General features: G+C 43.2%; 2 protein-coding genes across 5 annotated transcripts in view; one reads left to right on the forward strand and one right to left on the reverse strand.

Annotated features, from left to right (window-relative positions):
- ELP1 (elongator complex protein 1) overlaps positions 1-8,433 on the forward strand; it is a 66,217-nt gene extending 57,784 nt beyond the window's left edge. For all 4 annotated transcript variants that reach the window (XM_025359352.1, XM_025359354.1, XM_025359355.1 and 1 more), the window contains 2 exons: positions 2,463-2,538; positions 7,887-8,433. In XM_025359352.1, coding sequence (XP_025215137.1) covers positions 2,463-2,538; positions 7,887-7,954 — 144 coding nt within the window. In that variant the 3' untranslated portion in view covers positions 7,955-8,433. The remainder of the gene's footprint in view (positions 1-2,462; positions 2,539-7,886) is intronic.
- Positions 8,434-13,343: 4,910 nt separating this feature from the next.
- ACTL7A (actin like 7A) lies at positions 13,344-14,864 on the reverse strand. The gene has a single exon (XM_025359849.1). The coding sequence runs from the start codon at positions 14,773-14,775 to the stop codon at positions 13,468-13,470; it is 1,308 nt and encodes a 435-aa protein (XP_025215634.1). The 5' UTR covers positions 14,776-14,864; the 3' UTR covers positions 13,344-13,467.
- Positions 14,865-16,043: the final 1,179 nt, after the last annotated feature.

Below are 16,043 nucleotides of genomic sequence, written 5' to 3' on the forward strand. Positions count from 1 at the left end.
CAAAAGGCTGGTATATAAGTCAAGATCTAGAAAGGAAAACAAAAGCCTACCTGTTATTTTATCACAGAATTTAATATATGGATTGGTTAAATAAGCATTGGAGGACTAAACAAGGCAAAAGGGAAATACAGAGGAAGGACACTGAGATAGTAACTATAGGAAGCAGCTTTACCCTCCCTGAGGGAACAGGAGGAGGAGTTGGGGATTATTAGAATTTAGAAGCCTGGAAGTGGGGCCCTATAGAGCTGGCTCTTGAACCACTGAGAGGAGGGTGCCAGCCAGCTAGTCCTGGCATTTCTGAGGGGGCTGGTTCCAAGCGTACAGAAGTAAATGGAAACTGGAAGGAACAGCTGCTGCTGGGGGAAAAGCCAGCCAGTCGGGCCAGGCGCAGTGGTGGCTCATGCCTGTAATCCCAGCACTTTGGAAGACTGAGACGGGTGGATCACCTGAGGTTGGGAGTTCGAGACCAGCCTGCAGCCCGGCCAACATGGAGAAACCCTGTCTCTACTGAAAATACGAAATTACCCAGGCGTGGTGGCGCATGCCTGTAATCCCAGCTACTCAGGAGGCTGAGGCAGGAGAATCACTTGAAACCTGGGAGGTGGAGGTAGCGATGAGCCAAGATCGCACCATTGTGCTCCAACCTGGGCAACAAGAACAAATCTCCATCTCAGAAAAAAAAAAAAGCCAATCAAGGAAGAAATCTAGAAATCTTTGTTTATCCTCCAGCTTTGTACTCCCCCTCTGGTGTTCACTGGAGGCAGGACATGATGGGAAGCCAACAGCAAGGAGGAATATCTTTCAGGTGCCCAGCCCCAGCACCACAAGCAGTGGATAGAAGGGTGGGTTGGAGCTGAGAGATTACAAATCAGCTCACTGTTTAGAAACACATATGTTTATTGTGTCTTGATTTCCTTATTTAGAAATGGGCATAAGACTTCCCTGTGTGCTTCAATAGAATGCTTTGAAGGTTAAATAAGAGGGTGAATGTAAAAGCACTTTACAAACCATTGAAATAAAAGCAACTAGGAATCAGGACCCTACAACCTCTTGAATTGATTATAATAGGTATTTCTTAGAAGAAATGTGATCATCATCTTCAAAACTGTAGTACTTTTGATGATAATTGGTGTTTTTTTTTTTTTTTTTTTTTGAGACAGGGTCTCACTCTGTTGCTCTGGCTGGAGTGCAGTGTTCAACTCACTGCAGCATCTACCTGCCTGGGCTCAGGTGATCCTCCCACCTCAGACTCTTGAGTAGCTGGGACTACTGGCACATGCCACAACACCTGGCTAATTTTCAAATTTTCTGTAAATTTTCTGTAGAGATGGTGTCACCATATTGCCCCAGCTGGTCTTGAACTCCGGGGCTCAAGCGGTCTGCCCACCTCAGCCTCCCAAAGTGCTGGGACTGTAGGCATGAGCCACCGTGCCCTGCTTGAAGGTGATAATTTATAATACCACTCCCATGCCATCCCCTTCTGTCTTCTCTTCTGATCACATGATCACTTTAAGGTCTTATTTTATTTTATTTTTTTTCTTGCTCTGTCACCCAGGCTAGAGTGCAGTGGTGATGTGATCCATCATGGCTTGCTGCAGCCTCGAATGCCTGGGCTAAAGCAGTCCTCCCACCGCAGTCTCCTGAGTAATTGGGACCACAGGTGCACACTACCATGCACAGCTGCAATTTAAATTTTTTTTTTTTTTGTAGACATGGGGAGTCTTGCTATGTTACCCAAGCTGGTCTTGAACTCCTGACCTCAAGTGATCCTCCTGCCTTGGCCTCCCAAAGTGCTGAGATTACAGGTGTAAACTGCCATGCCTCCCACATTAAGTTCTAAGACATCCATTTTATTATTGTGGTTTTGATTGGTGAAGTATGGTTGTGGTATGTGCAGAATACTGAGTGACTTCTCATGGCGTCGCTCTTGAGAGTGTGCCACCAAGGGTCTGCACTAACCAGGGGTGTGCCCAGAGGCTCGCTGCAGGCTTAACATTCCTGTGGAGTCTTGTGTTTTACCTGGAGCACATGTGCACAGTTTGCATTCTGCTCCATAGTATGCACGTATTTGTATTTATTTCAACCTAAAAATGTTTGTTTCCCACAACTGTTTGCATATAATTGATACTCTGCGTATTTATAGCCTCTTGTACTGTTTCCCTGCTCCTCAGGGAGTGGCTTGCTCATTTGGAAAAGGCCAGGATATATCATTGTAGAGTTTCTTTTCTTTTCCCCCACCCCCTATCTTTACCTTGTTCTGGGAGAAAGGAGAATTAGAGGTCTGAGTTGCAGCTGGAGAAACTGGCAAATTAAAATCACATCAGGAAAGAGAGTTACTGTGTTTCACACCATACCAGTAGAAATGACAGGCTGTTTTCTGCTGGTAGGGATTTGGCCTTTGGTATTGGCAGTCTTGAGAAGTATTAGATAATCTTTGCTGATACAGTCTATTTTCTCCTTAGGTTCTAGGTCCCAATTCTACTGCAAATAGTATCATGGCATCTTATCAACAACAGAAGACTTCGCTTCCTGTTCTTGGTTAGTATTTTTTCTCATTTAACATTACAATACTAAGCAGCAGGACTATCTTTCTGTAAGTATTGAGAAGATCAGCAGTAGAAGGAGAGATTGGATACAATTTTTCACTACAAAAAATTGACTACAATTCTTCCTCAATTCTAAGACCACATCTTTAGTATGATCAGTTTCATGCTTCTAGCGGTGGGGGACCTGGTGCGGGAAAGTTCATACATGACCATTGTATGTGTAATTTTAAAAAATATTTTATGTGGCATACGCTTTTTCATAAAGGCACATCACAGTTCCAGTTTCAGTCTAAACCATCTACATTTACATATATATCAAAAGATTCTTCTGAAGCATCATTACTGGCTGTTGGCAGTTACGCTTTGCATCTTGGGGGCATTTTCATAAACTTGCTTATGAGTGGGACCTTTTTATTATGTTTAGAATTGACAGTATAATTTGAAGGCAAATCCAAAGAATATTAGCATTTTATACATATTTCCTGTTTAGTTATGCATGAAGTGTTTTATTTGTTGAGGGAGATGATTCTCAATTAGATTACTTATATCCCTAAAAATTAAAAACCCTAAACGCTTTCTTTTGAAAGTTGGTTAGAAACATTTAATGGGTCAACTTGGGACTTTGAGTATTTGCCCTTACTTATAGTTGGGTCAATCAAGCATTTTAGCTTTGAAAAGTGAATATTAGTTTCTAAAATAATTAGCAGTTTTAACTGCTGTTACTTGCATTTCTAGCATGTGACAGGCAATTTTCTGAAAATTTTTTCACCGAAGTGCTACACTGTAATAGCATTTTGATGATATTTGAAGTAGCCTGTGGGGATTCAAATTAAGTTTGACTTTAACAGCTTATGTTGCTGCCAGGAAAGAGCAGCTACCTTCCATCCCAGCTCAACTCATACATCCAGACAGTAACTACTGTATTCCTAGCTCCTCTTCTGTCTGGAGAATGGCAAGGTACTTTTGGTATCAGTTTCAACACATCCACTTATTCCTTTTTTTTTCTTAAATTTTTTTATTAAAAAACAGATGGGGGTCTTAATATGTTGCCCAGGCTGGTCTCAGACTCCTGGTCTCCAGTGATCCTTCTGCCTCAGCCTCCCAAAGTGCTGAGATTACAGGCGTGTGCCCCTGTGCCCAGCCCACTTATTTCTCGGATGCTAGGAACTTATATTAGACCTGAGGCCATTTGGTCATTGTTTATTTTGTGCGGTAGTGCAATCTAGTTGTGATTTCTGCCTCCTGTGTTCCTCGTTGCTGGCCTGATGCTGACCTTCAGGTCAGGTCAGTCCCACCATCCCCCGGGGTATTCTAGATGGCTTTCCCACTTCAAAGAACACTTTCTTGTTTTCCAGCTGAGCCTTAAAGACACTCTGTAATATTTGAGAGCCCCTCATTATCTGAGTGTTTATTATCATTACCCTTGTGGTTTCAAGGTTGTATAGGAAAAGGGAAGTTCCTATAATTCAAAAATTGCCACTGATGAACTAATCACAAAATTAGTCCCCCTCAAATATTACTCAGCTCCCCTCCCCAGCTAACAATAGTTGAGTATATTCGCACATCCCCACAAGCGGAATCAATGACTTGATAGGTCCTTTCTGATTGTTTCCTGCTTTGATACAATACAGCACCATGCAGATCAGTTGCAAGCCTTAAAAAAATTTAGTATTACATAAAATAGATTAAAATGATGTTGGAAAAGTACTTGAATCACTGCTGGGTTGGACTTGTTGCAATTGATGACAAAATAAGTGCTTCAAGTGGTTTTGACCATCAAAGGATTGAGAGAGCTCCTTAGAAAAATTGCAAAGCCCTCAAGGTATTTTTATAAAAATGACTTTTTTGTGTGCTGTGAAATTCAAATATGGAAATGTGAAATATGTCATGTCCTGCTGTGATATAATTTGTCAGAATAATTACTTTCTTGCCCAAAAGTCTATACTTTGCGTTTATTTCAAATTAAGTCTGGAATCAAATATAATTGTAGTTATGCCTAATTTTAAAAAATGAGATAGAGCACATTATTTTCATAACTAGTTTTTTTAAGATAGTCTTATTCCAACTTTAATTGCTATTTATGAAAGTATGGACCTTGTTGACAGTGAATTTATTTAAGTAGCCTTTTTCCAGTATTGATATTCTTTTATCTTTATGGCACCATTTAGTGGAGAGAAATATAAACAAACGTAAAGCTGTAGTATTAAATCATAACTGCATAAAATTAACTGTAGTACATACTGCACTACTGTAATAATTTTGTAGCTACCTCCTGTTGCTATTGTGGTGGGTGAGCTCAAGTGTCACCAATATCTGCTTAAAATGCCATGTACCACTAATCATGTCCACATGAGCAGCACATGACAGTCTCCATTAATTGCATATGGCAGCGAAAAGTGATCTCTTGCGTTCTCATGTATTTTTTTTATTGTGTTTAATGTAATATCGTAAACCTTAAATAACACCATGAGACCTATAGGAAGTACCACAAGTGATGCTTCCAGGAAGCAGAGAAAAGTCATGACATTACAAGAAAAAGTTGACTTGCTCAATACGTACTATTGATTGAGGTCTGCAGCTGTGGTTGCCCACCATTTCAAGATAAATGAACCCAGTGCCAGGATGATTGTAAAAGAAAAGGAAATTCATGAAACTGTCACTGCAGCTATGCCAGCAGGGATGAAAACCTTGTACTTTTTGCAAACGACCTTTTTATCTTGTATTGAAAATGCAGCTTTTATGTGGGTGCAGGATTGCTATGAGAAAGGCATTCCTATACAACTAATATGATTTGAGAAAAAGCACAGTCATTGTATGAGAACTTAAAGCAAAAAGATGAAGGATCTAAAGCTGGAGAATTTAATGCCAGCAAAGGATGGTTTGATAATTTTAGAAAGAGGTTTGGCTTTATAAATATCAAGATAACAGGAAAAGCAGCTCCTGCCATCCAGGAGGCAGCAGCAAAGACAGTCAGGTTTATGATCAGGACTGCTCTTATCTGTAAAGCTGCTAACCCCTGAGCCTGGAAGGGAAAAGATTAACACCAGCTACCAGGCTTTTGGTTGTACCATACAACAAGAAGTCTTGGACAAGGAGAGCACTTTTTCTGGATTCGTTCCTTTGTCGATTTGTCCCTGAAGTTAAATAGTATCTTGCCAGTAAGGGGACTGCCTTTTAAAGTTCTTTTTATACTGGAAAATGCCCCAGGCCACCCCAAAACCCATGAGTTCAACACTGTGAAGACGTTGAAGTGATCTGCTTGCCCCCAAACACACATCTCTAATTCAGCCTCTAGATCAGGGGGTCATAAGGACCTTTAAGGCTCATTACAAACAGTACTCTATGGAAAGGATTGTCAAACGTACGGAAAAGAACCTTGCTAGAACATGAAAGTCTAGAAGAATTACACCATCAATGATGCCATCATTGTTATAGAAAAAGCTGTGAAAGCTATCAAGCCCAAGACAATAAATTCCTGCTAGAGAAAACTGTGTCCAGATGTGCATGACTTCACAGGATTTATGACAGCCTATCAAGGAAATCATGAAAGAGATTGTGGATCTGGCAAAAAAAAAAAAAAAAGTAATGCATGAAGGATGTCAAGATAGGGGTCTTGGAGAAATTCAAGAGGTGATAGACATCACACCAGAGGAATTAACAGAAGATGACTTGATGGAGAAGAGTGCTTCCAAACCAGTGCCAGACAATGAGGAAGATGACATAGAAGAAGCAGTGCCAGAAAATAAATTGACATTTGTTCCAAAGATTCCAATTATTCAAGACTGCCTTTGGCTTCTTCTACAACATAGATGATTCTATGATATGGGCACTGAAACTAAAAGAAACTGTGGAAGGATTGGTACCTTAGAGACATGAAAAGCAAAAACATCAGAAATTATGGTGTATTTCTGTGAAGTTAGTGACTGAGTGTGCCCACCTCTGTTGTCTCCTCTTTAACCTCCCCTACCTGTTTCATCTCTACTGCCCCTGAGACAGCAAGACCAACCCCACCATTTCCTCCTCCACTTCAGCCTACTCAACGTGAAGATGACAAAGATGAAGACCTTTTGATGATCCACTTCCACTTAAAGAATAGTAAATATTGTTTTCTTAATATTTTCTCTAGCTTACTTTATTGTAGGAGTATAGTATATAATACATATAACATACAAAACATTTGTTAACTGACTTTTTATGTTGCCAGTACGCTACCGGACAACAGTAAGCTATTAGCACTTGAGTTTTGGAGATTCGGAAGTTAAACATGGGGCCAGGTGTGGTGGCTCACACCTGTAATCCCAGCACTTTGGGAGGCTGAGGTGGGTGGAACAAGACCAGGAGTTTTGAGAGTAGCCTGGACCGCATAGTGAAACCTCATCTCTACAAAAATTAGCCAGGTATGGTGGTGCACACTTGTAGTCCCAGCTACTTGGGAGGCTGAGATGAATCACATGGACCTGGGGTGTCAAGGCTGCAGTGAGCCGTGATCGTGCCACTGCACTCCAACCTGGGCAACAGAAGGAGACCCTGTCTCAAAAAAAGAAAAAAAAAAGGTACATGCAGATTTTTGACTGTGCAGCGGGGGTCCACACCCATAACCTACCTTCAAGGATCAACTGTAATTTGTCATGCCTGCATAGCTCATATGTACAGATTTACTGCTGGAAGTTTATCATAAATAATGCTGAAAAAGAAAATCCTTATATATACATATTTTCTCATATCTCTGCTTCCAGTATGTGATTCCTGGTTAGAAAAGAGACTTAACAAATCTAAGTGAAAGAGTGCCTGGGAGTTTTAGGTTACAATGACAGAATCTTTTCCTAACCCTCTCTCTCCATTTACTTTTTTTAAAGCAGGGGCATCTTTATTGATCGACATGTTTGTCGAAGTTTCTTCATAGTTTCTGTCCATTAACTTCACTTACTGAATATGTGCTACCACATTTTGCTATTCCTTAACAATTGAGATAGACTTTATATATAGTGAAATGCAGAGATTTCAGGTGTACAACTTGATAAGTTTTAATAAATGTATATAGCCATGTAACTGCTGCCACCACCCCTCCCACCAGATTGAAATACAGAACATTGTTCCATTTTGAATCACTGAGTGAGCATGCCTAAGGTTGAAATGCAGTCCCTCCTCTCAGGGCAGGACCTCCAGGCTGTGTTTGCTCTGGCCTGGAGGTTGCAGGGGTAGCAGACACATGAACTCTGGCTCTGATGGTCATATTGCTGCAAACCCCACCTGCCTAGTTTGTTTAGTTTGGAGTTACTGCCTCAGCGCCCTCCAACAAGGGTATGTCTGTCACAATTTCCCTTCGTTTCTTACTTTTAGATGCTGAGCTTTTTATACCACCAAAGATCAACAAAAGAACCCAGTGGAAGCTGAGCCTGCTAGACTGAGTGACCACAGTTAGGAGGGATCCAGCAGAGAAGACCATTGCCACTAATTCCTGTTGTCCTACCACCCCTTGCTCTTTGAGGCCTGTCTGTTGAGAACTGGAAAGAGTAAAATGATAACTTACCTTAGCATTGCCAAGAACTTCAGCAGACAACAAGCAATTCTGTTTTATTTTGTGTATACATCTTAATCATTAGCAAGACATTAAGCTTTAACCATTATGGCATCATTTTGTGAGAATGATTATTCTTTCACTTGGGCTGTTTGAGAGCATAATTATGGTAATCATGAGATTAATGTTTCATGGTTTCTACCTCAAAAGTGTGAAGACAAGTAAAATAATGTTTCTAAATTGTCTTATTTTATTGGAGGAGAAGATTACAATGGCTATTAGTGCTACATTTGGTCAAATGTAATCACTTAAATGGCTTCTTGTCACCTTAAACTAAAGCAGAATAAAAAGTATCCTTTGAAATTATAAGCCCTCCTTTGCTGACAGCTGTTATTTTGTAACATCTTACCAGGTCATGTGCTTTCAGTTATAACTGGGCTGAGCCTCCTATAATTACAATGTCTACAGGGACTGTTTTACTGCCTGTGTATTTTCTGCTAGAGAGTTAGCAATGTTAGAGCTGGAACAGATTAGAATTTCTAAACAGTATCATGCACGTTTGGTATGAGTGATCAGTGTGCATTGTATGGCGTGCATGGTTGTGAATTATTCTCTGTTCTCCAAATGCTGTTTCTTTAACTCAGATATTTTTGTTAGCGTCTAGGCCACTTCATTTATTTTTCTTTATGGTGCTTTACTGACTTCTCTTTTACTCAATTCTCCACCCCCGCCCCCGCACCAAAAAAAACTTGTCTCAAAATGAGAATATTTTATTTTTATGATGAGTCTAGAAAACGCCCACTTCATTCTAATTAAAAATTCTTCCATGTTTTAAATATCAGAACCAGACCTTCCTGACTGTGTATCTTAGTCCATTTGTGTCTCTAAACAACCAGCTTTCAAAGGAACTAATAGAGTGAAAACTCACTCATTACCACAAGGATGGAACCAAGCCATTCATGTAGGATCTGCCCCCATGACCAAAACACCTCCCACTGGGCCCCACTTCCAACATTGGTGATCACGTTTCAACATGAGGTTTAGGGAAACAAATGCCCAAACTACAGCACTGTACATAAACAAACAGGAAATGCTGCGTTTGATCCTCAAAGAAGTGATATAGCCAAAATTGTAATTTAAGAAACCTTTCCCAGTATAGCAAGGTGTCAACTACAGAATCAATCTAGGAGTATTCACTGTAAAATTCAACTTTTCTGTATGTTTAAACATTTTCACAAAATAATAGCTTTTAAAAAGAAGAGGAAGAAGATACACTTTACTTTTGAAATCTACTTTTTGACTTATATGGATTTGCTGTAATTAAGTGCCCAATATTGAAAGGCTGCAAGTACTTTGTAGCCACTCTTTGGCATGGGTAAATAAGCATGGTAGCTTATATTTGAATATATTATAGTGCTCTTGCTTTGGATAATTGTAAAGGGACCCATGCTGATAGATTGGAAATAGAAGTAAATGTGTTCATTGATAATGGTGTGAATTTTCCTGGACATTCAGTTTCCTTAAATAATGTATTGAAGCAGCAAGAAATAATTTGTTTGAATGCAAATTACTATCAATTACTGTTTCTGTCATCTGAGCAGGATTGAATTTTGTTCATTTTTAGAAGAAGCAGGCAGGAGGAGACCTTCCAAATTGAGGCAAAGCCAAGAAGAATTCATGGGGGAAAACCGAGTGTATGAGGAAAGGAGAGAACTCCTCTGAGTGGTGAATGCTTAATTTGGGGGCAAGATTCTGTCAAGTTTTAGAAAAGAGTACATAACTTTGGATTCTGTCCCAAAGCAAGTTCATGCTGCAATAAGGTAAAACCTTCACTTTTCTTGGTTCCATTGAGTCAGATAGCTTTGCTCAGATGCTCTAAACTTCAAGAGGGAACTTGCAGAAGACTGTCTTCTTCAGTTCAAAGTGCATTTTAAATTTATGCTTTTTAAAAAACTGAAGCCGACTGGATCACACGAGTGGATCACACCTGTAATCCCAGCACTTTGGGAGGCTGAGGTGGGTGGATTACAAGGTCAGGAGTTTGAGACCAGCCTAGCCAACATGGTGAAATCCCATCTGTACTAAAAATACAAAAAAAATTAGCCAGGCGTGGTGGCGGGCACCTGTGATCCCAGCTGCTTGGGAGGCTGAGGCAGGAGAATCACTTGAACCTGGGAAGGTAGAGGTTGCAGTGAGCCAAGATCATGCTACTGTACTCCAGCCTGGATAGGACAAGAACGAGACTCTGTCTCAAAAAAAAAAAAAAAACAAAAAAAAACTTAGGAGCAATTTTTATATGCCTTTATGGATGTAGCTTGGTGTAATTTCTTAGCCCTGCTGCATATTTTAAATTTAATTATATATGCATGTATATATACATACACATTTGAGAGATTTGTCATAGCAATAACTGAAGAGGGTGTTTTTAAAAATAAGTAAAACTGACGATGCTTAGTAACCTAAGGTGACTGCAAATTTGAGAAGCAAAATTAGATTTGTTCTTCTTCTTGTGCTGGTTATTGTACTCCCATATTCTCTAGAAGCACCGCCTGGACAAGCCCTGGGGAATCTTTGGCTGTTCTTTCTTGTTTGTCATATTTATTAGTAACTGGCTGCAAATAAATCTTAGGAGCTAGGTAGCTGTACATATTCACGAGGCTGGAGATCAGGCAAGGCTAATTCGGTAACATTTGGCAGTGCTGAAGGCCTGCTTTGGATTCTCGTGCTTCTGTGTTCTCTGTGCTCCCTGGGCCCTTACCTGTGCCTGCACTGGGCTGCTCCACCACTATTCCTACTGGCTCTAAAGTCCCCAGACCTTTAAGAACAACAGTTGTTGGGTTGGTATAAAGGAAAGAACAAGGCTTTGGGCCATGTGTCCAACCCTCTTAGCAGTCTTGGACAAAGTCACTTAATCTCACTGAGCCTTGCTTTTCTTCAGTCTTGTGTGTGCCCATCAAGCTAAGCAGAGTTTCTCAATGGCACTGTTGTCGTTTTGGTTCATGTCATTCTTTCTTTGGGTGTTGGGAGGTGCTTCCCTGCACATTGTAAGATGTTTAACGACTTCCCTGGTCTCTAACCCCTAGATGCCAGTAATACACACTCCCACCCCTGTTATGACAACCACAAATATCTTTAGACGTTGTTAAATGTCCACTACAGGCCAAAGTTGCCCCCACTTGAGAACTACTGTGCTAGGGTAAGTTCCAAATACTTAGTAAAACTATCGCTTTTTATGAGGAAATTCTCTTTTTCTGCGAGGGCATACTTGTGAGCATCAAGTGAGAACATTCATAAAGTGCTTTGAAAAAGACTGCACAATTGCTCAGCCTTCAATTGGTATTTTTTCATTTAGAAATGAACATTGAGACCTAAGAAGGCCTGGAGACGCCCATCCTCCAGAACCACCTCCCAACTCTCCTCTTCATTAAGACCCTTGCCTTTTTAGGGATCTGTGACGTGGGGTTCATACATCCCGAAGGGATCGGTAGATACAGCATATCTCTATAAGATAGGTTTCCTCTGTAATCATACACTGTATTTTACGCATTTAAAAACATTATTCTAAGAAGAGGTTTATGGGTTTACCACCCTGCCAAAGAGGTCCAAAGGTTAAGAACTAACCAGACTTCAGCTTGCACATCAGTGAATGATCATGGGTTGACAGTAGAGCGGTTTGGGCAGAAACTGAGGTAAAGATGTCCCTGTTTCTCAGGTCAGTGTCCCCAACTCCTGATTCCTTGACAGTCCAGCATAAGGCTTAGTCATCCGTGCTGAACCATGGGAACCTCACATGCCCCTCTGTGGCTCTCTCTCTGCCAGTACCAGCCAGATACTCTTACTCACCATTCCTGGATCCAGGGTCAGGTACTTTAGGCCTTTCAAGGCTGTGTAGGCAAACCTGGAACCTGTGAGGGTGGCTCTGGAGGGCTTCTCCCTGGAGATGGGGGAGGTGCCAGCTCTCCTCTAAATGCAGAATGCGTGCCTTTGAGTGCCTGTGTGACTAAGGACTATAGTAAGAGACTTTTGGCCTTCTGCATAAGAGGCAGAAACTTAAAGATACTAGCTGGCTGTTGTGAGCACCTCCAGGAGTCTAGTATTGGTATTCAGATGTTTTTCACTGTTTTCCAAATCAGCTGTGTGAGGTAGGCATTCATACTCAGTTTTGCAGGCAGACAAACTCAAGTCACACACCTAGGTGGTAGCAAAATAGTGTTTCAAACCACAGAGTCCAGAGCCCATGTTCCGTACACTGTTTTATGCACCCACTAGTGTTCAGATTCTGAACTTTAAAGACAAGACAGAGAATGTACTGGGGGCTCTTCTAAAGAATCTCCAATTTAAAGTGCTCATATTACAAACTCCCCCTGCAGGAACACCATAGAGTTCGCTGGGCCCTGGAAGGGCTTCCCTGGCTACTGAGGGTCTCTGTATTCCTTTGGGCTCCCAGTTGGGTTAGAATGACCCACATAGGGCAGCCTCCCACAGACCCATACCATCAGCCCCAGAACCAGCAGCCTCTCTCCTGAGCACACCCCAGACTCCAACTGTGTGTGTTTTAGGCTGATGGAGAATCCAGTCTGCTGGGAGATGGTCAGCTACTACTTGAAGTGTCTGGAGAATGACTGTAGCTTCAATCCCTAACCTCTCTGCTGATAGCCCAAGATCAATCTTACTTCGGTTTTTAAAAAGGGAAATCTGTATGGCACTTGTTCTCTGAAGAGTTGCCCTTCAAGGCACATACATATGCCTTGCTTGTAATATGCTAGGCTTCAGCAGTCAGTCGCCGTGATGGCTTAGTAAGAACTGGTATTGAGATATGTCTCAATAAATGACTGTTGGAACTAAAAGAAACTCCTGTTAAAGCAGGGCTCAGACAGCTTTGCCAGCTCTTTCCAGTCCGTCCGGGTTGCTGATGAAGTGTGAAATGGACACTGATGCTTTGTGGGAGGTTGCACTGTTACAGCATGCTTCCTACTGGCATTGATGGAAAGGGAACTGCTTATATGCCCCAACGGCATTTACCCTCTAATCTTCATTGCAGTCCCTCCTCCACGCAGAGTTTAACCATAAAGTAGTTCCTAAAGTGGGGAATGCACAAAATAAGGGGCAGCATAATTTTAGAGCAAGTGAATGTTTAAGCAATCCACATACAATGCATGTCCTTTTTCGTTCATCCTCCCCCTACTCCTGCTTTTGTTTTAGGAAATGTATATTTTAAGGCAGATGCCGCATGTGTGAAGTTGTTCTCATGAAGTCAGGAAGTAGAGAAACACACTGAGGAGGGGCATATGAGGGGTGTTTAATGCTACAGGAATAAGCACCGGCTCCACCCCGTGTGTGTGGGAGTGCGCTCACCCCGCCGAGGGTACGCGCTGCCAGTGCAGCGGCCATCCTCATCGCCGTTCAGAAGCACCTTCTGTAGAGGAAGAAAGGCCCGTGTTCCTCGTACTCAAAGCGGTGGACCCACAGTGGTTGGAAACCCTGAAGTGAGGCCAGGATGGAGCCACCGGTCCACACGGCACTGTCTCTCTCAGGCAGCACGTTTACCTGCGGGGTGTCATTGGGACACATGCTGCTTAGCTCCTTCTGCAGACGGTTGGGGAAGCCACTGAGCATCGTGCTGCCCCCGCAGAGCAGGATGTTCCCCATGAGGTCCCGTTTGAGGGCGATGTCACACTTGTTAAGGCAGGACACGGTCTGGGTGTGGAGGCCCAGCTGCATGGACTTGATGAGAGACGGCTTGAAGAACATCTCTGAGCAGAGGAACCGTTCCTGGCACAGCTGAATCTCCTTCCCATCCGGCAGCACGTAGCGGATCGTATGCTCACTGAGAGGGACTTTCTTCTCCTCAGTGGGATCCAGGGCCACAAAGCAGCATTTCTTCTTGATGTCCTCCACGATGCCCATCTGGTCCTGGGTGAATTCGTTTCCCGCACTGTTCAGCAGGCCTAGCAGGTAGGCTGTCAGGTCAGAGCCTGCGTAGTCCAGCCTTCCGGTGATGCTGGGCAAAGGATAACCCTCGTAGATGGGGACCACGTAGGACACGCCATGGCCAACCTCCACCACCAGGCCGGAGGTCCTTCCATAGGAGTACATGGACAGGCGCGACTGGTAGGCGATGTGCATCGCAGGAGTGTTGAAGGCTTCAAACAGCATTTCAGCATATTTCTCTCTGTTGGTGTGTGGGCTCAGCGGTGGGTCTGAAACCAAGACCGCATGCTCCTCCGGCGCGATCTTCATCTCTTGTCGGAAGAGATATTCCCAGATATCCTGCACTGTGTCCCAGTCCACGATGATGCCATGTCGCAGAGGGTTAACCAGCTTGAGATGAACGTTTGTGTTGTTGAGTTCCTGTCCCACGAATGTCTCCTTGCGATTATCCCCAGTCTTGGCGGTCTCCATGTAGGGCTTGCCCACCATTGTTGAGATCTTGTGGGTGGGTCTTGGCAGGCCGGCAAAGCCACATTTACAGTAGCCAGTGCCCAGGTCCACGACCACTGCTTTGGTCACCTCCTGCTTGGGCCTCTCCTTGGCTGCCTTTGATTCAGTAGGTTCCTGTGGCTCTGAACTCCTGCGGCGGACCCACACGGCCCGCTTTGCCGGACCATCCCTTAAAGAGGCAGTCTGGAGGGCCTGTGTCTGCAGGGGGGCCTGGTTACCCACCTTCTTGGCGGGCCCATCCCCCATGATTGCTGCCGGTGGAGCCCACATGTTGTCAAGAGCCGCACCACTCTTAGAAAGTTCTCAATCCCACTGGATTCAAGGCCTGAAAGGCCTACATCAGAGGATACCCTGAGAATTTTCCCAACAATGACGTCACTAATTATGATGTAATCTGGTGACCTGGGCTTTCTAGATATTGCAAACCCTTATCCTGTGTTAGGGTACATTTGGGATATTGTTTTTGAAATGGCTCCCCTTTTCCTAAATTTTGTAACAAGACTGATTTATTCAATTAATATTTCTTGAGTGTCTGCTATATACAAGGCAGCTGGGAATTCGGTGGTGAAAAAAAACCAGACAAAATCCCTTATTCTAGTTGGTGGGGGGTGGGGGTGACAGACAATAACCAAAATGAGCATTAAGAGCAAAAGCAGGGTGGCAGTGCTAGGGTGGCCTTGGCAGAGCTTCCTGAGAGGGTGACATCTGAATGAAGACCTGCAGTAGGTAAGGGAGAGAGCCACGTGTTTGTCAGGGGAACAGCAGGTGCGGGGGACTGGAGGCAGATGTGTGAAGAGTTAGATCAGGGGTCAGCAGGCTGCAGTCCAGTCCAGTCCCCAGCTTGTTGGATTGGAATACAGCCGTGCTCATTCATGTTTGTATCATCCATGGCTGCCTTTGCAGTACAGCAGTAGAGCTGAGTCACGGCTTTGAAGACTGTATTGCCCAAAAAGCTGAATGAAAGTAAGTATTGATCGGCCCTTAAAAAGTTTGCTGACCTCTTGAGTTAGAGGAGGAGCAGGAAGACAAATGTGGCTGGCATGGAAGGAGTAAGGAAAATTAGATGAGATGGGGTGGGGGAAGGCGAGCAGCTCACGGTAGGCCTCATAGGCCAACGCGAGGATCATGCCTAAGGTCAGAAAGCACTAGAGGATTTGGTGCAGAGCACCGACACCATCTGATTTAGATGTTAGCGGGATCCTTTGCTGCTATGGTGACTATGTCAAGGGCACTAAGGGTGACACTTAGAACAACCTTAAGAGGAATTATTTTTGGATATACATTTGTACACTTACTGTGCCTTCATCAGGGTCATTGGCTAGGCAGTGAAATTAGACCCTAAAATATCCCACTGACATCACTGAGGCTTGTAGGTGCGTAGCTCATCCAAGGATATCCAACCAAGAGTAGCCAAGCTCTCCTGACTGTGGCTCCCTCCCCAGGATGTGCTGGGACACAGCTTGATGAGACCTAGTATGCATCTCTTAGGCTGCTTGGCCACCATCGTGCATGCCATTTCTGAAGCTGGACACATTGGT

The sequence above is a fragment of the Theropithecus gelada genome, chromosome 15 (genome assembly GCF_003255815.1).
Source record: "Theropithecus gelada isolate Dixy chromosome 15, Tgel_1.0, whole genome shotgun sequence".
NCBI classification, from domain to species: Eukaryota; Metazoa; Chordata; class Mammalia; order Primates; family Cercopithecidae; genus Theropithecus; species Theropithecus gelada.

Bases quoted from the DNA above. Each gene is read 5' to 3' on its own strand.
- ACTL7A (XM_025359849.1), bottom strand. From the start codon at position 14,775: ATGTGGGCTCCACCGGCAGCAATCATGGGGGATGGGCCCGCCAAGAAG.